We start from the raw sequence: 26,445 nt of genomic DNA on the forward strand, positions 1-26,445 counted from the left end.
AGATCGTGCCACTGCACTCTAGCCTGGGCGACTGAGCGAGACTCTGTCTCAAAAAAAAAAAAAAGGGATCATATGGTTCAGGACTCTCGAATTTCTAGAGGAGAACATTTATATCCCAAGAAGTCAAGTAATTTTCTCAAGGTGATCGTTAATAACAGGGCCTGTACTAGAACTCAGTTGTACTGACTCCTAGTCCTAGTTTCCTGCTCTGTTCTAGAAATTATATTCCTTACTAGAAATCTCCACATATTTTCATGAAAGTATATAAATCTCTGTGCCTGTATCAGTGAGCATGCATGTAAATGTCTATGTGTCTATCTGCAAGTACTTGTAAAGCATATCAATGGGCGTTTATGGCCTTCCTGCTCGAGAAACCTCTAGGTAATCCAGTTCTCTATGTCAGCACTGGCAGCGAAGTCAGAACTCTGAGTGAATTATTAATAAGCAGAATTAGCCCTTTCTCCAATTAGCTCTATTCCTGGGTCTTCAGGAACTGGAGCAAAATAATCAGGGTGGAATCAGAGTCTCTCAGGGTCAAACTTGGTTCCAGCTGCGTGCAGTGAAAGCAACTAGAGGCAGAGCTATCAAGGGCTGTGACAGATGAGCAGTGGTCTGTCTGCAATGAGCATGTGCTCAAGCTAACATGGACACCATCTTGGTCTTTAGTCTAATCGTTGCATCCTATGATGCCAACAAGAAAGGTAAGTAATTATCTAGCCTAATCTCCTGGAAAATACAGAGAGAGGCCTAGAAAGAGTTTAGGGGTCTCTTCCACCAGATAGAGATGTAGCTGATATCCAGCAAGCAATACTATCCAGAGGTAATCCTGTGTTATCCACTCGCCTCTAAGGACTGCAACTTATTCATTCCAGAGAGATAGCTGTCTGTTTCATGATGAGAGGTCTTAAGAGAATATGATCCATTCTTATGTCTTGTTCATGTAATTAACATTAAAAGTTCTTTCACTGTTGGATGGCTTTCTTTAGAGTTTCAGTATTATTATCACCTAAGATTCCCAAATTCATAACTGTTCATAAGATGTTGCCTTTTTTAAGTTGGCACATGTAAATAACTAGATGGTGATATTCTTGGGTGGGAAGAGCTGAGGGAAAGCATGGTGTTAGGTGGAATGGCATCATTTGCTGCCCTTTGGTAACTGCTTATTTAAAATATGACTTTTCAAAGTTTTGTAAACATTTCATCTCTAAAATTAGCTAATCAAGGCTGGGCACGGTGGCTCATGCCTGTAATCCCAGCACTTTGGGAGGCTGAGATTGGCGGATCACTTGAGGCCAGGAGTTCAAGACCAGCCTGGCCAACAAGGCGAAATCCCATCTCTACTAAAAGTGCAAAAATTAGCCAGGCATGGTGGCATGCACCTGTAATCTCAGCTACTCGGGTGGCTAAGGCACAAGAATCACTTAAACCTGGGAGATAAGGTTGCAGTGAGCTGAGATCGTACCACTGCACTCCAGCCTAGGTAACAAAATGAGACTCTGTCTCAAAAAAATAAAAAGTTAAAATAAAAAAATAAAATTAGCTAATCAGAATTAAGACCAAATGGCACAAGGTGCAGCAGCAACAAATTTGACAAATTATAAAAATGTCACAACCCTTTGAATTATGTGCCAAAAAGCATAAATAACTAAGACCTATGGTTCTGTGGAAACCTATAGAGATACCAAGGTCAGACAATATAAATATCCAAAAGCTTTATTTAATACAAGAAAGCAGATAGAATAGGAGGGAGAAGAGAAAATAAGCAGTGTTTAAGGAAATGGGTTGGTTAGTCTTCCATTAACTTAGTAAGTTTTCTTAACTCTATTTCACCTTTCTTTGTCCTAAGGGTAATAGATTGGTACTCAGTATTCTCTATACTAGGTCAAATACTATTTTGTATGTATTTGGCTGTGTGTTCTTTTTTGAGGGCCGGGTGTGGTGGCTCACGCCTGTAATCCTAGCACTTTGGGAGGCCAAGGCAGGCAGATCACCTGAGGTCAGGAGTTTGAGACCAGCATAGCCAAAATGGCGAAACCCCATCTCTACTAAAAATACAAAAATCAGCTGGGCATGGCGGCACATGCCCGTAATCCCAGCTACTTGGGAGGCCGAGGCAGAAGAATCCCTTGAACCCAGGAGGTGGAGGTTGCAATGAGCGGGGATCACGTCACTGCACTCCATCCTGGGCGACAGAGCGAGACTCCGTCTCAATAAATAAATAAATAAATAAAAGCAAAGTCTTTTTAGAGAGTGTTTGATCTCCCAAGTGGCAAGTTTTACGAGCAGGAACTGCATTCTTTCATATCTTCTCCTCCATTGCCCAGAATTCTAAAAAGAAAGTACCAGTAAATTCTGATTTTCCCCAACTCTCCCCCCGTTCCCCTCCTCCGGCTCTGCTCACCCCTAGACCTCAGAGATAGCAGTTGCCGAGTGGAACAGCTGCCTGGGCTCTTCTCAAAGGACGTGAGAAGCATCGAGGAATTGCAAATGCAAGGTAGGGAATGGGTCTTTTCTGGAAAATGATATTGCCATTTCAAAAAATTTTTACCTTTAAAAGATGTCTCATCTTCCTGCTTCCTAGCCCATATCTCAAATATCCTATTTTAAGGATATGTATCCTCCCAGGAAGCTTTCTGGAAACCAATCTTTAAATTAACTGTCATTACCTAAGGCATGCCTATATTACTTAAACAGATGCAGATGAAAAAAGAGAAGGAGGCAGCACCTACTCCTCTCTGCATTAAAGAAAATCTATGAGCATTTCTCTGCGCTGAATTTACTGCTGTCACCAACCTTCATGGGAACCATGGCAGGAAGAAAGGCAGGATTTGTGTATTAGTACTATGAACACATACTAAAGAAGAAGTTACTAAAAGGAGGAGAAAATATAGGAGTGGAATTTAACAGGAGTCATGAATGGAAGTGGGTCAGCTTGGCACTATTCAGATTAAAAACCAGCTTCAGCCAGGCATGGTGGCTCATGCCTGTAATCCCAACACTTTGGGAGGCTAAGGCAGGTGGATCACTTGAGGTCAGGAGTTTGAGACCAACCTGCCCAACACAGTGAAACCCCATCTCTACTAAAGATACCAAAATTAGCTGGGTGTAGTGGTGCACGCCTGTAACCCCAGCTACCTGGGAGGCTGAGGCAGGAGAATCACTTGACCGAGGGAGGCGGAGGTTGCAGTCAGCTGAGATCACGCCATTGCACTCCAGCCTGAGCAACAAGAACAAAACTCCAGGCAACAAGAGCAAAACTCCAAGGTCGTGCCATTGCACTCCAGCCTGGGCAACAAGAGCAAAAGCTCCAAGGTCAGGTGTGGCGGCTCACGTCTGTAATCCCAGCACTTTGGGAGGCCAAGGTGGGAGGATTGCTTGAGCCCAGGAGTTTGAGACCAGCCTGGGCAACACAGCAAAACCCTGTCTTTTAAAAAATTAAAAAATTAGCCGAGCATAGTGGCATGCACCTGTAGTCCCACAGTCTCAGCTACTCAGGAGGCTGAGGTGGGAAGATTGCTTGGAGATTGAGGGAGTTTGAGGCTAGATTGAGCCATGATTGCACCACTGCACTCCAGCTTGGGTGACAGAGCAAGGCCCTGTCTCAAAAAAAAAACAACCAAACAAAAAAACAAAACCAACTCCATTTTTCTGTCTGATTCTTCTCCTTCCAGAAACTCACATAGAAACCAAAAGGACAACATTCATTCAAAATCAGACTATAGCTACCTTGCAGTGCCTTGGCTCTGGCAGCAAAGTAAAAGTCAACCTTGTATATTTGGAGGGAAGGCCAAAGGTCAAGCATATTCTGAAGAACCTGAGAATCATTGCTGCTCCCCACAGAAACAGCTCTGCCTCCTCAAGCTGTCACCTAATTCCCACATCCAAGTTTCAGACTGGATCTCTACTAACAGGCAAAGGTGAGATTGGAAAAGAGGAAGGGGGCAGGCACTAACTTTTAGTTGACATCCTTGAAGGAAGCTGGAGTTCAGTAGCAGGAAAAGCTACAAGGAAATGAATTATCCTCGCCTTGGGCAAATCTATGTACTCTCTGAGAGTCAGTTTTATAATCTCTAAGATCCCTTCTAGCCCTGATACGCTGTGATTTTCATGAGATCTCCATTTCTGATGGGTCTTCTTTTGACGGTTTTTTAAAACTTCTTTTTTTCTTCCTTTTTTTTTTTTTTTGAGATGGAGTCTCGCTGTGTCGCCCAGGCTGGAGTGCAGTGGTGCAATCTCGGCTCACTGCAACCTCTGCCTCCCAGATTCAAGTGATTCTCCTGCCTCAGCCTCCTAAGTAGCTAGGATTACAGGTGTCTGCTACCATGGCTGGCTAATTTTTATATTTTTAGTACAGACGGGATTTCACCATGTTGGCCAAGCTGGTCTTGATTTCCTGACCTCAAGTGATCTGCCTGCCTTGGCCTCCCAAACTGCTGGGATTACGAGCGTGAGCCACCGTGCCTGGCCAGTTTTTTTTTGTTTTTTTTTTTTGTTTTCATTTTGAATGCACACAGTAAAATATTCAAACAGCATAGATTTATAGTGAAAATTAAGTCTCTCTCCTACTCCTGTCTCTCAATTCTCCAGTTCTCTATCCCTGATGGAACCACTACTATCTACTTATTATATTTCCTTCCATAGATACTCTGAGAATGTATGAATGTGCATATTTTAAAAACATAAATGGTAACATACCTTATACATTGTTCTGCCCCTTGCTTTTGCTTGTTGTTATTGTTTTGTTGTTGTTGTTTTGTTTTTTGCTGTTGTTGTTGTTTTCTTTGGAGATGGAGCCTCACTCTGTCACCCAGGCTGGAGTGCAGTGGCACGATTTCATCTCGCTGCAACCTCTTCCTCCCAGGTTCACGTGATTCTCCTGTCTCAGCTTTCCAATTAGCTGGGATTACAGATGCTCACCACCATACCCGGGTAATTTTTGTATTTTTAGTAAAGGCAGGGTTTCACCATGTTGGCCAGGCTAGTGTTGAACTCCTGACTTCAAGTGATTCACGCACCTCAGCCTCCCAAAGTGCTAGGATTACAAGCATTAGCCACTGCGCCCAGCCAAGTTCCTCGCTTTTCCATTTAATAATATATCTTATAGGTCGTTCCATTTCAATATGTATATATTTACCCCATACTTTTTAAAAATATTTGCCTCATTCTTTTTTTTTTTTTTTTTTTTTTTTTGAGGCGGAGTCTCGCTCTGTCGCCCGGACTGGAGTGCAGTGGCCGGATCTCAGCTCACTGCAAGCTCCGCCTCCCGGGTTTACGCCATTCTCCTGTCTCAGCCTCCCGAGTAGCTGGGACTACAGGCGCCTGCCACCTCGCCCGGCTAGTTTTTGTATTTTTAGTAGAGACGGGGTTTCACTGTATTAGCCAGGAGGGTCTCCATCTCCTGACCTCGTGATCCGCCCGTCTCGGCCTCCCAGAGTGCTGGGATTACAGGCTTGAGCCACCGCGCCCAGGCGCCTCATTCTTTTTAACAGTTGTACATTATTCCATAGTATGTCTCTTCTATATTCTTTTATCTATTTATTTTTTTTGAGACGGAGTCTTCCTCTGTTGCCCAGGCTGGAGTGCAGTGGTGCAATCTCGGCTCACTGCAAGCTCTGCCTCCTGGGTTCACGCCATTCTCCTGCCTCAGCCTCCTGAGTAGCTGGGACTACAGGCATCCACCACCACACCCAGTCAATTTTTTGTATTTTTGGTAGAGATGGGGTTTCACCCTGTTAGTCAGGATGGTCTTGATCTCCTGACCTCATGATCTACCTGCCTCGGCCTCACAAGGTGCTGGGATTACAGGTATAAGCCACTGTGCCCGGCCATGTCTCTTCTATATTCTACTAGCTCCCTATTGATATATATTTTGGTTGTTTCCAATCTTTTGCAAATACAAACAATGCTGCAAACAATGACCGTATATATTCTTCTTTTTTCTTTTAATAAATTATTTTCCCCTCTTTCACTATTACTCAGGATCTATATATATTCTTCTTGTATACCTGTAATTTATCAGTACGATAAATTCCAAGAAGCAGGACTGCTGCATCAAAGGTTGATAGTTATTGCTAAATTACCCTCCCTAGAGGTTGGTTCCATTGTGCATACCCACACTGGGTGAGAATGCCTATTCCCCCACAGCTGCTGGGCAGTGGTTCTTAACCTCAGCCTGAAGTTTCTCTGCTTCAGCCCTCCTTTCCTTTTCTCACTCATTATTTTTGTCATATAGTTTTTTTTTTTTTTTTTTTAGTGTAGCCAGTTCCTCTTTATAAACTGGCAATCCCCTAGATGCTATTGCTACATTACTGGAAAAATAAAATAAAACTTGACATTTTTAGAGAAATTGGGGATCCACAAGCAGAATAATGGCAAAAAGTTTAAACACTAGACTAAAACTGGGAAATAAGTGGATAGGCTCTCAGGATGTGACTTAGGTACAGTAAATTATATATGCTAACATGACCTGAATGTTTCACTCACTTTATGATATTTTCTAAAATTCCACAGTGAAAAATCATGTGAAGAAACCCCCTGCCCCTTCTTTTTTTTTTTTTGAGATGGAGTTTTGCTCTTGTCGCCCAGGCTGGAGTGCAATGACACGATCTCAACTCACTGCAACCTCCGCCTCCCAGGTTCAAGCGATTCTCCTGCCTCAGCCTCCCGAGTAGCTGGGATTACAGGCGCCCACTACCTCGCCCAGCTAATTTCTTTTTTTTTGTATTTTTAGTAGAGACGGTGTTTCATCACGTTGGCCAGGCTGGTCTCGAAATCCTGATCTCAGGTGACCCACCTGCCTAGGCCTCCCAAAGTGCTGGGATTACAGGCGTGAGCCACCGCGCCCAGCCAGAAAACTCTTAAAAACTCAAAAGCATCAGGTGCGGTGGCTCACGCCTGTAATCCCAGCACTTTGGGAGGCCGAGGCAGGCGGATCACGAGGTCAAGAGATCAAGACCATCCTGGCCAACATGGTAAAACACCATCTCTACTAAAAATACAAAAATTAGCTGGGCGTGGTGGCATGTACCTGTAGTCCCAGCTACTAGGAGGCTGAGACAGAATAGCTTGAACCCAGGAGGTGGAGGTTGCAGTGAGCTGAGATCACGTCACTGCAGTCCAGCCTGGCGACAGAGCAAGACTCTGTCTCAAAAAACAAAACAAAACAAAATTAAAAAATTAGCCGGGCATGGAGGCATGCACCTGTAATCCCAGCTACTCGGGAGGCTGAGACAGAAATATGACTTGAACCCAGGAGGCAGAGGTTGCAGTGAACCGAGATTAAGCCACTGCATTCCAGCCTGGGCGACAGAGCGAGACACCCTCTCAAAAAATAAACAAGCTCAAAAGACTCTGGCAGGGTTTTGAACTTTCAACATTAATGCAAATTAATTAAAGCAAATTGTTTCCTTCTTAACATGTGACAACTTGCTGTCCATGGCAGCTGTGATGAGGAATAGTGGACTTAAGTCATTTGGGAGTTTGGAGCACTCTGGGTGGAGTGAATATAGTGCTAGGCATTGTGAGACTTGAGGCAACTAAGGACAGTAGCTCTTAGAAATTGGGACAAGGAAAACTGAGAGGTTAAGGGAGAGGAGAGATGCCAAAGATCAACCTGACCTAATTCAAAAATTTGCATTTGGCTAGCCTCCCAGAGACAAAGAAACTCTTCCCCTTCCTTCATAACATAGTAGTTGGTTCCCACATCTAGAATTTAAGCTAATACTCTGTACTATTTGAACTATGCAAAAAGATCAAATGAATATTTGTAGATTAGTTTGGGGACCTAATCATCACTCCTGATACATTTTTATGAAACCATAATGATGAATCCCAAACAACCTATTTATTTATTTGAGACAGAGTCTCGCTTTGTCCCCCAGGCTAGAGTACAGTGGTGTGATCTCGGCTCACCACAACCTCTGCCTCCCAGGTTCAAGCAATTCTCACGCCTCAGCCTCTCAAGCAGCTGGGATTACAGGCCTGCACCACTACGCCCAGCGAATTTTTTGTATTTTTAGTAGAGATGGGGTTTTGCCATGTTGGCCAGGCTGGTCTCAAGCTCCTGTCCTCAAGTGATCTGCCCACCTCAGCTCCCAAAGTGCTGGGATTATAGGCGTGAGCCACCTCCCTTGGCCCAAAACAACCAATTTATGAATGAACTTTTTTTTTTTTTTTTTTTGAGGCGGAGTCTCGCTCTGTCGCCCGGACTGGAGTGCAGTGGCCGGATCTCAGCTCACTGCAAGCTCCGCCTCCCGGGTTTTTACGCCAATGAATGAACTTTTGAAACATAATCCCTTCTACAAGTCTGAAACTTCCTATTCTGAATGTAAATCTCTACTCAGTACCAGGATGTGATAAACCTCAAACAGGGTAGAAATAAAAATTAGAGCCGGGCGTGGTGTCTCATGCCTGTAATTCCAGCACTTTGGGAACCCGAGGCGGGGACACGAGGTCAGGAGCTCGAGACCAGCCTGGCCAACATAGTGAAACACCGTCTCTACTAAAAATACAAAAATTAGCTGGGTGTGGTGGTGTGTGCCTGTTGTCCCAGACAGTCTGCACAGAAGGATGTCCTGGAATCAGTCAGAAGACAGTTCATGAAAATGTCCTCAGGTAACATAGAAATTTGAAACTGTAAGGGTGAGAATGTTCTGCAATACAAATGGTCATCAGAAGATGTAGGTCAACATGGAATGTAGAAAAAGGTAAATGGAGACTATTTGTTATTATTTATGAAATCTGGAAAAGGAAAAGGCCGCTATTATCAATATTTCAAAATTTCCTTCTGGTGGAGAAAGAAGACTCATTAGGTCATCTTTTTCCTCCTCTTTCAATCATAATATCATTCAGTTTGCAAAGTGTTTATACACATGCTTTCTCATTTTCATTTCTTTCTGATCTTCACAACACCCCTGTGAAATAGGCAGACCAAGTATTATTTTACTATTGCCATCTTACAGATTTAAAAAAACAAATCACGGAGAACTTGTGGTGACTTGTCCAAAGTGAGATTTGTTTATTTTTATCTAATCTGACTCATAAACACGTAAGTTATCACTTCAAAGAACTGACTAGCACTATGCTGAATATGTTCTTGTTTTTCCTTTTGAACCTCTTGACTTTATGTCTGTCTCTGACAATGTCTGCCAACACTGTCTTCCTGATTAAACTGGAATCAGCATTACTTCTTCCCCTATAATTTCATATACAGTGCCTGGTACTATAGTCACTGGCCTCTAAGGTAAAGAACTATCATTTTCTCATGGACTTAAGACACGGAAGAGTAATTTAGAAAAGTCAAGTAGAATTTATAGGCCTTAATTTAATAAGCAATGAGACGAGACCACTAAAAATAGAACAGAAACCACACTGTCTGAATTGGATTAGGTCAATTCTGGAGACGAGTGAGGTTATTTCCAGACTCCAGCTAGACTCTATCCACCTCCCATCACTTCCACTGCTGGTGTGAATCACATCATCTCTCATCTGGACTTTTGCAATGGCCTCCTAACAGGTTACCTTGCTTCTACCCTTGCCCACTGCTAACCCATTCCCAACACAGTAGCCCAGAGATCCTTTGAAAGCAAGGCCAGGCCAGGCACAGTGGCTCACGCCTGTAATCCCAGCACTTTGGGAGGCCGAGGTGGGCGGATCACTTGAGGTCAGGAGTTTAAGACCAGCCTGGCCAACATGGTGAAACCCCATCTCTACCAAAAAATACAAAACTTAGCCAGGTGTGACGGTGTGCACCTGTAGTCTCAGCTACTTGGAAGGCTGAGGCACGAGAATCACTTTAACTTGGGAGGGAGAGGTTGCAGTGAGCTGAGATCTCGCCACTGCACTCCAGCCTGGGTGACAGAGGGGGACCCTGTCTCAAAAAGAAAAAAAAAAATGCTGAATGAATGAAATCAAGGAGTGCATGAAGCTGGGTGGCTTTTCCTTCTTCTAGCTCCTCCTGCTTTCCCCAGTCCCCTCTCAGAGTAGTTGATCTAGATTCTACTAGACACACTTGCAGCAGTCATTAAGGCTAACTGTGACATTTCAGGTTCTTCCTTGGACTTTAGAGCCATCTCTTTTTAAAGAAGGAAACCGTCAGCAGTTTTTAACGGCCTTCATCTTTATTATTATTGTGGCCTAAATAATGATAGACAATGATATCATTGGTATCACTCCTTCACTCTGATCCTATGTTAGTCAAAAGTCCCATGGGCATTTAATCCATATCTCTTATTAGTATTGCTAAACCCTCATTTACTCTTGGCATTATTTTGTGCTCACACCCTAAACCTATGGAAAGACAGGTTAATGGGACCACAATTGGAAGTTTACTATCAGCTGGGTAGGGTTTTATCAGATAAAATCAAAGGCAGGATGAAGTTTTCCCCTAAAGTTTCATCTTTTCTACTTTGTTTTATAGCTTTTTTACCAGGGATCTCACAATGTAAAGTCTATGCAGTGATGGGGGCTTCATCAGAGACTTTTTCCACCACTACCCCTTCTATAACTCCTGGGAATAAAGAAGAGAAAACTACAAGTACTGGTAATTTTTCTAGCTTTGAAATGACAAACTACAGAATAAGTAGGAGTAAAATAAGAACAGAAAAAGAAACATTTTTAGCCCCAATGTTAGTCTGGATCTACTGATATTTTTCTTAAGGTTGAGAAGTTACTGACTGTACGTTGAAAAATCATTCTTTTTTTTATTTTAAAAAAGATTAGCTTCTCTAGGCCAGGTGCTGTGGCTCATGTCTGTAATCCCAGCACTTTGGGAGGCCGAGGTGGGTGGATCACCTGAGGTCAGGAGTTCAAGACCAGCCTGACCAATATGGTGAAACCCCGTCTCTACTAAAAATACAAACATTAGCCAGACGCGGTGGCACAGGCCTGTAATCCTAGCTACACGGAAGGCTGAGGCAGGACAACTGCTTGGACCCGGGAGGCGGAGGTTGCAGTGAGCCGAGATTGTCCCACTGCACTCTAGCCTGGGCGACAGAGTGAGACTTTGTCTCAAAACAACAACAACAACAACAAAATTAGCTTCTCTATGAAGAAGGTCCCAGAAATGTTTGTAATTTGACACCATCAATGATCGTTTATCTCCACGCAAATGAGCTCACCCTGTAGCCAGAATTAGGGACAGAAAAAACAGTATTTCTGTAGTAGGTAATTCTAGCTGCTGTATGTATAGATGGACAATATTTAAACACTAAGCAATTTTTTTTTTTTTTTTTTTTGAGACGGAGTCTCGCTCTGTCGCCCAGGCTGGAGTGCAGTGGCCGGATCTCAGCTCACTGCAAGCTCCGCCTCCCGGGCCATTCTCCTGCCTCAGCCTCCCGAGTAGCTGGGACTACAGGCGCCCGCCACCTCGCCTGGCTAGTCTTTTTTGTATTTTTTAGTAGAGACGGGGTTTCACCGCGTTCGCCAGGATGGTCTCGATCTCCTGACCTCGTGATCCGCCCGTCTCGGCCTCCCAAAGTGCTGGGATTACAGGCTTGAGCCACCGCGCCCGGCCGACACTAAGCAATTATAAGAGTCATGACACCAACCAAGTGCTTTTCTTTCTTTTCTTTTTTTGAGACAGGGTCTTGTGTTGCCCAGACTGAAGTGCAGTGGTGCAGACATGGCTCACTGCAGCCTCGACCTCTGAGGGTCAAGTGATCCCCCGACCTCAGCCTCCTGAGTAGCTGTGACTACAGGTGTGTGCCACCATGTTCAGCTAATTTTTAAATTTTTGTAGAGACAGGGTCTCGCCACATTGTCCAAGCTGGTCTCAGACTCCTGGGCTCAAGCGATCCTACCGCCTCAGCCTCCCAAACTGCTGGGATTACAGGCATTACCCACCATGCCCGTCCCCAAGAGCATATATTTGTTTCGATATGGAGTCTCACTCAGTCACCCAGGCTGGAGTGCAGTGGTGTGATCTCGGCTCACCACAACCTCCGCCTCCTGGGTTCAAGCAATTCTCCTGCCTCAGCCTCCTGAGTAGCTGAGACTACAGGCATGCACCACCATGCCCAGCTAATTTTTGTATTTTTAGCGAGACAGGGTTTCACTATGTTGGCCAGGCTGGTCTCGAACTCCTGACTTTATGATCCGCCCGCCTCAGCCTCCCAAAGTGCTGGGATTACAGGTGTGAGCCACCGCACACAGCTTTCTTCACTGTTTTTTAGCAAGAGTCGTCCTTAAATTGGCCAGGACTAAAATTCTGTAAGATTCCAATTTAGGTTACATCCTAGTTTCTACTAGGGGAAAAAATGTGATATTAGTAATAACAAGATGCATATTAGGACCAGGTGAGGTGGCTCACACCTGTAATTCCAGCACTTTGGGAGGCCAAGGCTGTAGGATCACTTCAAGCCAGGAGTTCAAGCTCAGTGGGAAATATAATGAGACTGTCCGTACAAAAATTTTTAAAAAATTAGCTGGGCATGGTGGTGTTCACCTGTGGTCTGAGCTACTCGGGAGGCTAAGGTGGGAGGATGGTTTGAGCCTGGGAGATTGAGACTGACGTGAGCCGAGATTGTGCCACTGCACGCCAGTCTGAGCGACAGAATGAGAAAAAGATGCATATTAGCCATTTGCCGCCAGATTGAGCTTCTGACCCAGAAGTAGTGCTAATTTTCACACTTCTTCCTCTTATACCCCATGAAAGCCAGGAGAAACACAGGAAAGGGGATTTTCTAATCCCATTAAATGTGTCAGAGCAAAATGGTAGGAACCCTGATAAAGCTGACAATGAAAGAAGTTTACAACTCCAGGTGTATCCAAGATTTTTCTTCCTGCAAGCAATGTAAGAATCAGCCCTATGTGATTATGGAAAATCCCCAATTCCAGGGAAGGTGACTCATTGGGAAGAGGGTGCAAAAAAGTTAGAGCAGAGCCCATGATATTCAGCTCACCCCCACTCCCTCCAACCCTGAGTTTCAATTGGAAATTCTGCCTCTGCCTCTGGGTCTGGCTGGGCCTCTAATAGTTTTGTGAGCCAGAATAACTTCAGGTCAAAGGGTCAATCTCTTCCCTCTCTCAAATTTTCCTTTCTCCCTCTTCCACTCCCCTCTCTCCTTTAGACACAGATGAGAACCTAGAGAAGAGACAGAAATGGAGTATTGTGGTCAAAATTCTGATTGCTGTCACCCTGTTGCTCAGTGGAGTTGCCATTATAGTATTTGTAATTTTTGAAGTCCCATGCCCTGTAAGTTTGCTGTTGTATTGAATCCTTTGACTTGACCTATAAAGACTTTCCTCTGTTCCAGAGGCAGCTTGGCATAAGGAGAAAAGCAGACTTTGGAATTTGAGTAGATCTGCCACTCACACTCACTAGCTGAGTGGTTTTGGGAAAGTTGCTTGACTTTTCTAACCTCAGGGCCTCATGTGTAAAATAAGTCTCATGATATTTGCTCTCATGCTAGTTATAAAGATTGAGATCCTGTGTGAAAGGCACCTGGCATATAGGTACTCGCTAAATGCAAGTTCCTTTCCTCTGCTGTACTTAGACATTTTCTAGGAAGGATAGGTCCATAGGACTGAATATTTAGAAGAGATGACTTCCTTTAAGTTGCCCAACATGAGGTTTGGAAGAAAACCAAATGCTTAGCAGCCACTTGATATTAATACCAGTCATTTTCTCCTTCAGTGTCAATGCCTAGGAGCCAGGGAGCTGTGCCAATGCCAGCGGTTGTGGAGATGGCAAAGGAAGGGAGGCCAGCCACCTGGGACAGCTGAATTCAAGCTTGACTCTCAGCCTCAGAAGGAAAGTGTTCTCTGTGTGGTTTATGTCATTTGCTTAAAGAAGGTGGGGTAGAGGCTGGGCGCGGTGGCTCACGCCTGTAATCCCAGCACTTTGAGAGGCCGAAGCGGGTGGATCACCTGAGGTGATTGAGACCAGCCTGACCAACATGATGAAACGTCTCTACTAAAAATACAAAAATTAGCCAGGCGTGGTGGCACATGCCTGTACTCCCAGCTACTCGGGAGGCTGAGGCAGGAGAATCACTTGAACCTGGGAGGCGGAAATTGCAGTGAGCCGAGATTGTGCCACTGCACTCCAGCCTGGGCAACAGAGTAAGACTCTGTCTCAAAAAAAAAAAAAAGAGAAAAAGAAAAGAAAATGGGGTTAATATATAAGTGACAGGAGATTCCTCCCTAAGAGGACTGTGAAAAATATATATTTTTAATGTGCTAGGAACAGGGAGCTGCTTCAGTTATGAAGCAAATGTGGGCAATCCTTCTTATGTCAGGAAATAGGTAGGATTTTATACTACTGTTTTCCTAACATCAGTCCAGCCATAATACAATAGGGTGCTTATTGAATACACATACCTCTGGGCCCCATATAAACTGAATCAGATGATTTAGATTGGAGCCAAGAATCTTCTAAGATTTTTAAGGCCAGGCCTGATTCATCATGCCTGCAATCCCAGTGCTTTGGGAGGCAGAGGCAGGAAACTTGCTAGAGTTCAGGAGACCAGCCTAGGCAACATAGTGAGACACTGTCTCTATAAAAAAAATATATATATATACACACACACACACGCACATATATATATACATGTATATATATACACATAGAGATATATACATGTATATATAACAACAAAAAACATGTATATATATACGTGTGTGTGTGTGTGTGTATATATATATAGCCAGCTGGGCCGGGCACGGTGGCTCACGCCTGTAATTCCAGGACTTTGGGAGGCCAAGGCAGGTGGATCACGAGGTCAAGAGATCGAGACCATCCTAGCCAACATGGTGAAACCCCGTCTCTACTAAAAATACAAAAATTAGCTGGGCATGGTGGCACACACCTGTAGTCCCAGCTACTCGGGAGGCTGAGGCAGGAGAATTGCTTGAACCCAGGAGACGGAGGTTGTGGTGAGCCGAGATTGTGCCACTGTACTCCAGTCTAGGTGACAGAGCAAGACTCAATCTCAAAAAAAGGAAAGAAAGAAAGAAAGAAAAAAAAAGCCAGCTGGTAGCACGTGCCTGTAGCCCTAGCTTCTTGGGAGGCTGAGGTGGGAGGGGATCACTTGGGCTCAGGAGCTGAAGTCTGCAGTGAGCTATGATTGAGCCACTGCACTCTACCCTGGGAAAGAGAGTGAGACCCTGTCTCAAAAAAAAAAAAAGAACATTATCATTTCTCCTGAACATTGGAAGAAATAGGCCTGAAGTAAATTACAAAGTCTAGTCCAGAATTAGAATTAGAGATAACCATGTAGCTGCAACTATGATTGAACTTCTATGAACATAATAAGCTACTAAATGATAAGGAATAAAAATAGGGCTAGGCGCGGTAGCTCACGCCTGTAATCCCAGCACTTTGGGAGGCCAAGGTGGGCAGATAATGAGGTCAGGAGTTCGAGACCAGCCTGATCAACATGGTGAAACTCCGTTTCAACTAAAAATACGAAAAATTAGCCGGGCATGGTGGCACATGCCAGTAATCCCAGCTACTCAGGAGGCTGAGGCAGGATAATCACTTGAACCCGGGAGGCAGGGGCTGCGGTGAGCCGAGATCACACCACTGCACTGCAGCTTGGGTGACAGAGTGAGACTCCGACTCAAAAAAAAAAAATAGTACTAAGATAGCAATTTTATATACAGTATCTCATTTGAGCCTTACATAAATCCTGGAAAGTAGCCAGGGCAAGTATTTACATTTCACTCATACTTAAGTTGAGGCTTTAAGAGGTTATGTGACTTCCCAAGGTTACACAGCTGGTAGAACAGAACTATGATCCAGATCTTTTAATTACTTTGCTAGTGGGTTATAGGTTCCAAGCAATTATAGGTTCTCATACCTATGTGCACCTTGATCATACTTTCTCAGTGTAATTATTGATTAACGAAGAGGCAAAATGAAGTGCACTTGGAATTACATGGGGTTTTGTACTTAGCCAGCCCTTTTCTTCGTACATGAAGAACTATACACTTGCATCCTTTTTTAACTTTCATATTTCCTTTCAATCTCTAGGTTGGACGAGATGCTGCCAATTCATCAGACCCAAAGAAAGCTGCAGGGATCACTGTTATCCACCAGACATACTTCTAAAAAGTTCTGCTGTATCTCAAACACTGAATGATACTACACAGTCTTCTCCCTATTAATATGGGCACATTCTTGCCAATTTCACACTCGTATCTTCAGCAGGGACATTACAATCAAACACCAATTCCTGGTTAATGAAGGGAGAGTGTGGGCTTAGCAGAGTTACCCTCATGCCTCTGTCTGAGCCACAACCTTCTGTAATTCACTTCACACATCCATTAAAATTGATATCTTTCCATCCCCTCAGATGAGAACAAAAAGCGTTCCCTTCAAGCACTGTGAATGGACCTTATTGCTCTCTTTGACAGAAGACTCAAACACAGCCTCCAAGGAACAAGGCAGCTGTTAGTGGGACATAGCTTCCAACTCCTCTGTTATCTTCACAGCTGACTTCACGCTCACTGGCCCTCAACTAGCTTACAGTGGGACTCCTCATCTCCCTAATTGACATTCATAAGGTTTTGTAATTTAGCTTCTGGTACTACATGTACCTATCCACACACTGCTGAAGGGAACTTGACCCTATGCGTTCCAAAAGTCTTCCTCATAAGTTATCCCCAAGGGGTTCAGGGACTACAGACCATTAGTATCCAAGTGAAGTTTTCTGACGATCCAGAATTCCTAAGGTGGCTCTGATGTGATATCATACTTTAACAGAAAGCTGCATACCTTTTGGACAAGGATTCCAGAGCAAAATAATTATGATAATGCTGTTTCTCATAGAAGCATAACTATGAGTCAAATCTAACCTGCTTAAATAAGAGTTCAGTGAGAAAGCGAAACCACCTGCTCTTGAATCAATGTTCAGGCGAAAAAGGAAATGTCAGGAGGGATAAGATAGGGTGAGGCCCTGCTTCTTTTCCTAAGAATCTCAAACCGTTCCATCTCATTTTGGTGAAATGGGTCTGTTTCTAAGTAATTCTGTTTTCTTAGTTCTCGGGGAAAAAAAAAAAAAACAGAAAAAAAAACACAAAAAAACCCCATAAAACTATATCCTTCTTTCTTTCACTTCAAGTGCTGTCCAAACAGTGATTATCAAAACAATACCAACAGGGGAAAATCTCACCCTAAGGCTCGATTTAATATTCAAGTCCAGCCTGAAAGAGACAATAGATACAAAGCATGGATAATGAGGACATGTTTCAAAGAAGCTCCAAAGAACCTCTAGGGTCGGCCGCGGTGGCTCACGCCTGTAATGCCAGCACTTTGGGAGGCCAAGGTGGGCGGATCACCTGAGGTCAGGAGTTTGAGACCAGCCTGGCCAACATGCTGAAACCCCATCTCTACTAAATATACAAAAATTAGCCGGGCATGGTGGAGGGCACCTATAATCTCAGCTACTGGGGAGGCGGAGGCAGGAGAATCGCTTGAACCTAGGAGGTAGAGGTTGCAGTGAGCTGAGATCTCGCCATTGCACTCCAGCCTGGACAACAAGAGCAAAACTCTATTTCAAAAAAAAAAAAAAGGAACCTCTATATTTCCATAGAGCACACCTTGAAAATATGATAGAGAGGAAAGAACACTGAGGTTGGCATTTGGATGAATGAGTATATTATTTGCATCCTGCCACTGATCCACAATGTTGCTTCAAGTTTATTTTGCCATCTGACTTAGTTTGACAATAAAATAGGAAGAAAAAAAAATGCCTGCTCTTTCCTAAGACCACTGGTGAAGATGATTAAAAGCATTAAACACTTAGAAGTTCTTGGTCCAGAACTAATGCCTACACGCATCCTCACCCTTCCCAGCCTCACCCACCACTGAATGTCCCTTAATCCTGAAACATGAGATTTCCCAGGAGATAAAACCTATGGCAAAATCTGCACTCATCAACTCTTCTAACTCTTCTTGGAGGCCGGGCACAGTGGCTCAAGCCTGTAATCCTAGCACTTTGGGAGACCGAGGTGGACAGATGGCTTGAGGCCAGGAGTTTGAGACCAGCCTGGACAACATGGTGAAACCCGTCTCTACTACTACTAAAAATACAAAAATTAGCCAGGCATGCTGGTGCGCACCTATAATCTCAGCTACTCCAGAGGCTGAGGCATGAGAATTGCTTGAACCTGAGATGGAACCACTGCACTCCAGCCTGGGTGACAGAGTAAGACTCTGTCTCAAAAAAAAAAAAAAAGTATAATTTGGGTAACATTTGTACTGACTCTATAGAAATTCACAGACAGAATCAAAATTATTTTGCTTTGGGGACAATTTGTTTCCCCTGACAAAGCATAGACCCCTCAGAGGATTTTCTGACTCTCTAATCAGTTAATAACTTTGAGTCCTATATTCCCTTACTAGTGAAGATCTTTCAAAACAGAGATGGGAGAGAAGGCAGAGGAGAAAGGAGAACTCCTGTGTGGGCATTGGGATGTGGACTTCAGTCTGCAGATCACTTCAGAGCTGGGCACCATTTCTAGTGTCACCATTATAGACCAAGTTACACACAACTTGATAAAACACTGTTTCTGTGGAAGTGCCAATTATTCCTGTGGAATTATTCACTGTTTCATTTCTTTTTCTTTTTTTTGAGATGGAGTTTCGCTCTGTTGCTCACGCTGGAGTGCAATGGCACAATCTCGGGTTCAAACTATTCTCGTGCCTCAGCCTCCTGAGTAGCTGGGATTACAGGCATGTGCCACCACATCCAGCTAATTTTTGTATTTTTAGTAGAGATGGGGTTTCACCATATTGGTCAGGCTGGTCTTGAACTCCTGACCTCAAGCGATCCACCCGTGTCGGCCTCCCAAAGTGCTGGGATAAAAAGGCTAGGCATGGCCCACCGCGCCTAGCCTTATTTGCTGTTTCTATTGCAAGTTCTTTCTTATTAAGCTACCATACTGTTTTTATAATTATTAAAGCACGTTCTCGGCTGGGCACAGTGGCTCACGCCTGTAATCCCAGTACTTTGGGAGGCTGAGGCGGGCGGATCACAAGGTCAGGAGATCGAGACCATCAAGGCTGACATGGTGAAACTCCGTCTCTACTAAAAAAAAAGAAAAAGAAAAAGAAAAAGAAAAAAGAAAAATTAGCCGGCTGTGGTGGCGGGCACCTATAGTCCCAGCTACTTGCGAGGCTAAGGCAGAAGAATGGCGTGAACCTGGGAGGCGGAGCTTGCAGAGAGCCAAGATCATGCCACTGCACTCCAGCCTGGGCGACACAGCGAGACTCCATCTCAAAAAATAAATAAATAAATAACAAAATAAAGTACATTCTCATTATAAAAACTTTTAGAAAATACTCAAAAGTATAAAGAATAAAAGTAATACCTAATCTCTCTTCCCAGAGATAATCATTAACACTGGTTAATATGTAATCAGTGGTTAATATATCTCTTTATGGACATTATAAATATATACACACATATAATAAAAAGACACATACAAAACTTCATATTCTTCACACCACTTTAAATCTGTTTCTTTGGCTGGGCGCGGTGGCTCATGCCTGTAATCCCTGCACTTTGAGAGGCCAAGGTGGGTGGATCACTTGAGTCAGGAGTTTGAGACCAGCCTGGTCAAAATGGTGAAATACCATGTTTACTAAAAATACAAAAAATGAGTTGGGTGTGGTGGCAGGCGCCTGTAATCCCAGCTACTCAGGAGGCTAAGGCAGGAGAATCGCTTGAATGCAGGAGGTGGAGGTTGTGGTGAGCCGAGATTGTGTCACTGCACTCTAGCCTGGGTAACAAAGCAAGACTCTATCTCAAGAAAAAAAAAAAAAAATCTGTCTCTTCTTGGCTAATATATTACTACTACATTTCCAGAAGTTGTGTTTATTTTCAAATTTTAGAGGTGACTAGAAGCTGTTCCACCTTTTTTAAAATTTTTATTTTTTGAGATGGAGTTTCGTTCTTGTGGCCCAGGTTGGAGTGCAATGGCGTGATCTTGGCTCACCGCAACCTCTGCCTGCCGGGTGAAAGCAATTCTCCCACTTCAGCTTCCCAAGTAGCTGGGATTACAGGGCATGCCCCCACACTCGGCTAATTTTTGTATTTTTAGTAGAGATGAGGTTTCACTATGTTGATCTGGCTGGTCTTGAACTCCCAACCTCAGGTGATCTGCCTACCTCGGCCTCCCCAGGTGCTGGGATTACAGGCATGAGCCACCGCGCCCTAAGGGTTAATGTCACCACAATACTTTTTGATAGGCCCAAAAATTAAGATAGGTAGTTGAGTAGGGCAAAGAAGATACATTCACAAAAACCTCCAATTTAAACTTTTTAAGTTATTGCTGAATGACATTAAGTAAAGAGCCGTATTTGCATGTGTATTAAAAGCATTACTTTGTTAAACAGAAACAGTTAAAATATACAACAGCCAGGCATGGTAGCTCACGCCTGCAATCCCAGCACTTTGGGAAGCCAAGTCGGGTGGATCATCTGAGGTCAGGAGTTTGAGACCTGCCTGGACAACATGGTGAAACCCCGTCTCTACCAAAAATACAAAAATTAGCCAGGTGTGGTGGCGTGCACCTGTAATCCCAGCTACTCGGGAAGCTGAGACAGGAGAATCCCTTGAATCCAGGAGGTAGAGGTTGCAGTGAGCTGAGATGGCACCACTGCACTCCAGTCTGGGTGACAGAGTGAGACTCCATCTCAAAAAAAAAAAAAAAAAAGATAAATATAAATAAAACATAGAACATATTGTATATCTCTGTTTTGCCATTTCTTCATTTTTTAGATAAACCTGTAATCTCAAAAATCAAAGTGACCTGGGACTTTGGATCTCTGAAAGACCTGAACAAGCCATTAACATCCTTCCTTTTCTGTATTCCCAGGCTAGTGCAACGGTGGTTTCAGAGATGGTACTGGCCTTAACCATTATTTCCTCATATTTCCTACCCTCTCCTATTAATATTTTGGATGCTTTCTAATCATTGTCCAGCAGATTCTGACCTAGAGCACTTTTCCTATGTCTACGTCCATAACTATCCATTTTCCAAGGAAGAGTTGCTGCATGTACTTATGACTAAAGGCCAGAAGAAATCCTTTTATTCTTTGTTTGCCCTGGACAGGTTGAGAGTCCTATGATCCCTTCCTTCCCAACCCACTGATACTCCATTCCTACTCTCAAAAAGTATTCCACTTTCTGAGTTGACACAATGGCCTTCAGGTTGCCTTGAATTACTTATCTTCTTTTTAAAATTATTATTATACTTTAAGTTCTAGGGTACATGTGCACAACCTCCAGGTTTGTTACATATGTATACATGTGCCATGTTGGTTTGCTGTACCCATTAACTCGTCATTTACATTAGGTATATCTCCTAATGCTATCCTTCCCCCAGCCCCCACCCCACGACAGGCCCCGGTGTGTGATGTTCCCCACCCTGTGTCCAAGTGTTCTCATTGTTCAATTTCCACCTATGAGTGAGAACATGCGGTGTTTGGTTTCCTGTCCTTGCGATAGTTTGCTCAGAATGATAGTTCCCAGCTTCATCCATGTCCCTAGAAAGGATATGAACTCATCCATTTTTATGGCTGCATAGTATTCCATAGTGTATATGTGCCACATTTTCTTAATCCAGTCAATTACTTATCTTCTTATATGTATTTACTGGTTCTTCTGCTTGAAGACCAGTATCTGTGTTAATTTGTATATCTGTGTATTACTTTGTATCAACAAAGCCCCATGTTCATAGTAGATACTAAAAATATTTGTTGATAATGTCACACTGCCAAATGGATAAGCTAAGGGTAGCATAACTGACTTTCTAGAAGAGAATGAAGTAAGCTTTATTTTTACATCAAAGTTGCTATCAGTTACCAGGGAGATGCAAACCAGTAAAGAGTCATACTATAATTGTTGCTAACACTTGAATTCATCTCTTTAGACTTATTTTCCCTCTTGTTTCATTATCTGTTCCTTTTTCTCTTCCTCTTCATTATTACAACACTTTTCTTTTGTCTTTCCTTATTCAATAACCTGACTTGTCAGTGATCAAATTCTAAAAATTTCCCTTAATCTGAACTTCTAGTGAACTTGGATCCATGTTTATACTGAAATTTCAGATCCAAAAGTTTTTCCTTTGCCTCACCCTCCTTCACTTGGTGCAGTGTAGCAACAGGTGCACCTTGGACTGTAATTGAGGAACTTTCGTTAGACTCTTGTGAATTTGCACCATCTAGTGGCTGAAATTGCTAACTGCATCCTCTGAAAAAACGGTGGGCACAAATACAAAAATGTAAAATGGGGCCGGCGCGGTGACCCACGCCTGTAATCCCAGCATTTTGGGAGGCCGAGGCGGGCGGATCACAAGGTCAAGAGATTGAGACTATCCTGGCTAACACTGTGAAACCCTGTTTCTACTAAAAATACAAAAAATTAACTGGGCATGGTGGCACACACCTGCAGTCCCAGCTACTCAGGAGGCTCAGGCAGGAGAATCGCTTGAACTCGGGAGGTGGAAGTTGCAGTGAGCTGAGATCACGCCACTGCACTCTAGCCTGGGTGACAAAGCGAGACTCCGTCTCAAAAAAAAAAAAAAAAAGTAAAATGGATAAACAAATAACAAATGTGAAGCCTGTACTCCTGCCCCAAGGGGAAAAAAAGTTACACACAACAGCCGAATTTCATCCTATTCACTGAAATTTAAAATAGGATGGAGAATGATGTTTACAGGCTTAATGTCACAGTCTCTGCAGAATAAGATGATGCCCAGAATACTCTCCGAGGATTCACTCAAGACATTTTTGCTCCCTAATATAGTGAAAAAGAAAAATAAACAGTGTAGGCTATAGGGTCAAGTTGTTATTGTCCTCTTGAAGAATCAAATATTCTATAGAAAACACACTAAATTTGAAGACTGATACATTATACATGTGATTATATCAGACAGCAGTTTATTTCTTCTACAGTGAATATTCTTGAACATGTTTATGTCTGAGACAAAGCCAAGAAGTGGAATTCATGGGCTATAGTTTACATATATCCTCAACTTTGCTAGATTACATATGGCTCTCTAAAGTGGTTGTACCAAGTATAGTACAATCAGCAGTAAAGACAGTACCCATTATTCCATTATTTCTCTAACTTGGAAATCTGGGATTTAAAAATGTTTGCCAGTCTGATGTCTGTGAAGTAATGTTATTGTTGTTGTTCTTATGTAAATTTTCATATTTAATAGTGTGGTTGAGCATCTTTGCAAAACAGATAGTTGGTGTGCTAGAGCAACACTGCAGTTAGGGAAGTCTGTCTGGTCTCCTCTTCTCCCTGCTGTGGTATCACATTTTTTTTTTGAGAAGAAGTTTCGCTCTTGTTGCCCAGGCTGGAATGCAATGGCACGATCTCAGCTCACCACAACCTCTGCCTCCTGGGTTCAAGTGATTTTCCTGCCTCAGCCTCCTAAGTAGCTAGGATTACAGACATGTGCCACCACACCCCGCTAATTTTGTATTTTTAGTAGAGACAGGGTTTCTCCATATTGGTCAGGCTGTCTCAAACTCCCGACCTCAGGTGATCCGCCCACCTCTGCCTCCAAAAGTGCTGGGATTACAGGCGTGAGCCACCATGCCTGGCCTTTTTTTTGAGACAGAGTCTCACACTGTTGCCCAGGCTGGAGTACAGTGGCACAATCTCGGCTCACTGCAACCTCCGCGTCCCGGGTTCAAGCGATTCTCCTGTCTCAGCCCCCTGAGTAGCTGGGATTACAGGTGCCCGCCACCATGCCCAGCTAATTTTTTGTATTTTTAGTAGAGACGGCATTTCAGCATGTTGGCCAGGCTGGTCTCAAACTCCTGACCTTGTGATTCGCCTGCCTCGGCCTCCCAAAGTTCTGAGATTACAGGCGTGAGCCACCGCGGCCAGCCTGTGGTATCACTTTTTAACTCCTCTAACTCCCTCCCTGTTCTAGAAAGAATCTGATTTGCATATCCATGCTTTCAATGAAATCCTTTCACTCCAATGAACTCATTCTTCCTGGTAGATTAATTTTAAGCCTTTTATCTCTACCTATAGATAATAATAATAGCTAATATTGATGCACATTTACTATGTAAGATTAGTCTTTGCCTTCTACTAAAGTAATGTTAGGAAAGCAAGTAGGTTTAGGGAGCATATCATTGGCCTGAACTACCATATCCTCAGAATCTGTCTCCCCATACACTCTCCTGCCTCAGTTTAATCTTCATACAATTCTCCACATTGTAACCAGTTTTTCAAAATACAGATTTGATCTTGTTACTCTTTTGCTAAAAAACTTTCAGTGACTTCCCACTGCTATCAGGATAAAGTCCAAAACCCTCAAGATGACTGCCAAGGCCCTAGATAATCTGCCTGCCTCCCTCCAGTCTCCTCTCCCCAACTCTTCCCCTTCTCTAGCTTCAGCGGCAATGGATTAGCTCCTTTCCCTCCTCAAGTCCTATGCTGTTCTGTCTGCCTAGAATATGGTTTCTACTCTCATCCCCTTTCCCCTACTTCACTACTATCAGCCTAGTAACTTTCCACTCTTCCTTCAGATATTGGCTCAACAGTCACTTCCTCAGTCTGACCTTCTAAACTCCATCAGATTCCTCTATACTCTTTTATAGTGTAAATTTCCTTCCTGGTATTCATCTGTTGGTAATTATGTATTTCCATAGTATTTCATTGATGCCTGGTTCTCTCATAGAGAGACAATGAATCTTACACTGTATTTCTAGGCCCAGGGCTATGTTTCACGCTTTCGTAGAGACTTAGTAAATACAAGCCCTTAATGAAAAAACAGACAGATGGGGATTGGGTTGGTCCTTTTCCCAGAATCTCTTTGTTTCAAGGTTCCAGATACCAGAAATTTAGAAGCCATTTTCTAGGTGCCCTTTCTTCTTTTACCATGAGTCACCAGGTTACTATTAAATACTACTGGCCTTTTTCTCACTTACTCCTCTGAGGTAGTTACAATTACCACCTGCATTTTATAGAAGAGGAAGTTGAGGATCAGATACTTGGCCGAAGGTCATAGAGCTAGTAAGTGACATAACTAGGATTCCGACATAGGTAGGTAACATCAAAATCTCCATACTTTTAACCACTACACATCACATAACCTCTATTTACGTCTTTCATTGATGTATCTATTGAGTAGCTGATCTCTTTCTTATCTATTTCTAGGAGCTGCTTCTGTGTGTGTGTGTGTGTGTGTGCATGTGTGTGAGATGGGGTCTCACTCTGTTGCGCAGGTTAGAGCGCAGTGGCATGATCATGGCTCACTGCTCTAGGAGCTCTTTATATTAGATGATTAGCCTTTTGTGATATGAGTAGCAAACATTTTTCCATTTATGTGTTTTTTGTTTTTTTCTTTCTTTTTTTTTTTTTTGGAGATGGAGTCTTGCTATGTCACCCAGGCTTAAGTACAGTGGCACAATCTTGGCTCACTGCAACCTACACCTCCTGGGTTCAGGCAATTCTCCTGCCTCAGCCTCCCTAGTAGCTGGGATTACAGGCGTGCACCACCACATCTGGCTAACTTTTGTATTTTTAATAGAGACAGGTTTTCACCATGCTAGCCAGGCTGGTCTCAAACTCCTGACCTCGGATGACCCGCCCACCTCAGCCTCCCAAAGTTCTAGGATTACAGACATGAACCAACGTGCCTGGCCCCATTTATGTTTTGACATAGGATTTTTTTTTTTTTTTTTTTGGCTGTGCAGAAATTTTGAGTTTTGTATAGTCAAATTATTAACTTCTGTTTCTATGCCTTCTGTATTTTGAGCCATACTTAGGAAGATTTTTGCTTCCCCATGTTAAAATTATGTAGGAATTCTCTCATATTCTCTTCTAATAGTTTTATAGTGCTTAACTTTTCTTTTTCTTTTTGAGAAGGAGTCTTCCTCTGTCGCCCAGGCTGGAGGGCAGTGGCGTGATCTCGGCTCACTGCAACCTCTGCCGCCTGGGTTCAAACAATTCTCTTGTCTCAGTCTCCCAAGTAGCTGGGACTACAAGCGCCCGCCACCACGCACGGCTAATTCTTGTATTTTTAGTAGAGATGGGGTTTCACTATATTGGTCAGGCTGGTCTCAAACTCCTGATCTCAGATGAACCACCAGCCTCAGCCCTTGCAAAGTGCTGGGATTACAGCTGTGAGCCACCGCACTTTTTCTTTAAACATTTAATCCACTTGAAATTAAAATTACATGGCAAGCCCCATAATATTTCCTTTTTTTAGGGGCTACATGGTCTTAATAATGCTCTGCTGACTATGTTCCACCTCCCACCTTTACTGTTACTTCTTTCTCTTAAATCTATTTCTCCCTTTCTGGATTAGTGGGCTCTTCTGTGTCTTACCTGTTGTCATCCAAGTTTATATTTTTCACTCTTCCTTCTTTTGGTTTTTCCATTCAATGAGTTCAGACAATCTTGTCTTCTCCTGTGGCTTCCAATTTTCCATCAATCTCTTGCTCACTCCCTCATCTATTTAACTCTG

General features: G+C 43.3%; 2 protein-coding genes across 4 annotated transcripts in view; one reads left to right on the top strand and one right to left on the bottom strand.

Annotated features, from left to right (window-relative positions):
- The window catches only part of ACACA (acetyl-CoA carboxylase alpha), a 338,866-nt gene that overhangs the window by 298,159 nt on the left and 14,262 nt on the right, over positions 1-26,445 (bottom strand). The gene's annotated exons all lie outside the window — the stretch shown is intronic.
- On the top strand, positions 197-17,016 carry CUNH17orf78 (chromosome unknown C17orf78 homolog). 3 transcript variants are annotated; one of them, XM_033183823.1, is made up of 7 exons: positions 204-701; positions 2,408-2,494; positions 3,672-3,917; positions 10,418-10,540; positions 13,068-13,192; positions 13,634-13,750; positions 15,974-17,016. In XM_033183823.1, exons 1-7 carry the CDS (start codon positions 644-646, stop codon positions 16,049-16,051), a joined length of 834 nt encoding a protein of 277 aa, XP_033039714.1. In that variant the 5' UTR covers positions 204-643; the 3' UTR covers positions 16,052-17,016. The 3 variants fall into 3 exon arrangements, with proteins under 3 accessions (XP_033039716.1, XP_033039714.1, XP_033039715.1); XM_033183825.1 differs by lacking the exon at positions 3,672-3,917 and having other exon boundaries at positions 197-701; XM_033183824.1 differs by lacking the exon at positions 13,068-13,192 and having other exon boundaries at positions 205-701; positions 15,974-16,055.

The sequence above is a fragment of the Trachypithecus francoisi genome, unplaced genomic scaffold (assembly GCF_009764315.1).
Source record: "Trachypithecus francoisi isolate TF-2019V2 unplaced genomic scaffold, Tfra_2.0 Lachesis_group20, whole genome shotgun sequence".
Classification (NCBI taxonomy): Eukaryota; Metazoa; Chordata; class Mammalia; order Primates; family Cercopithecidae; genus Trachypithecus; species Trachypithecus francoisi.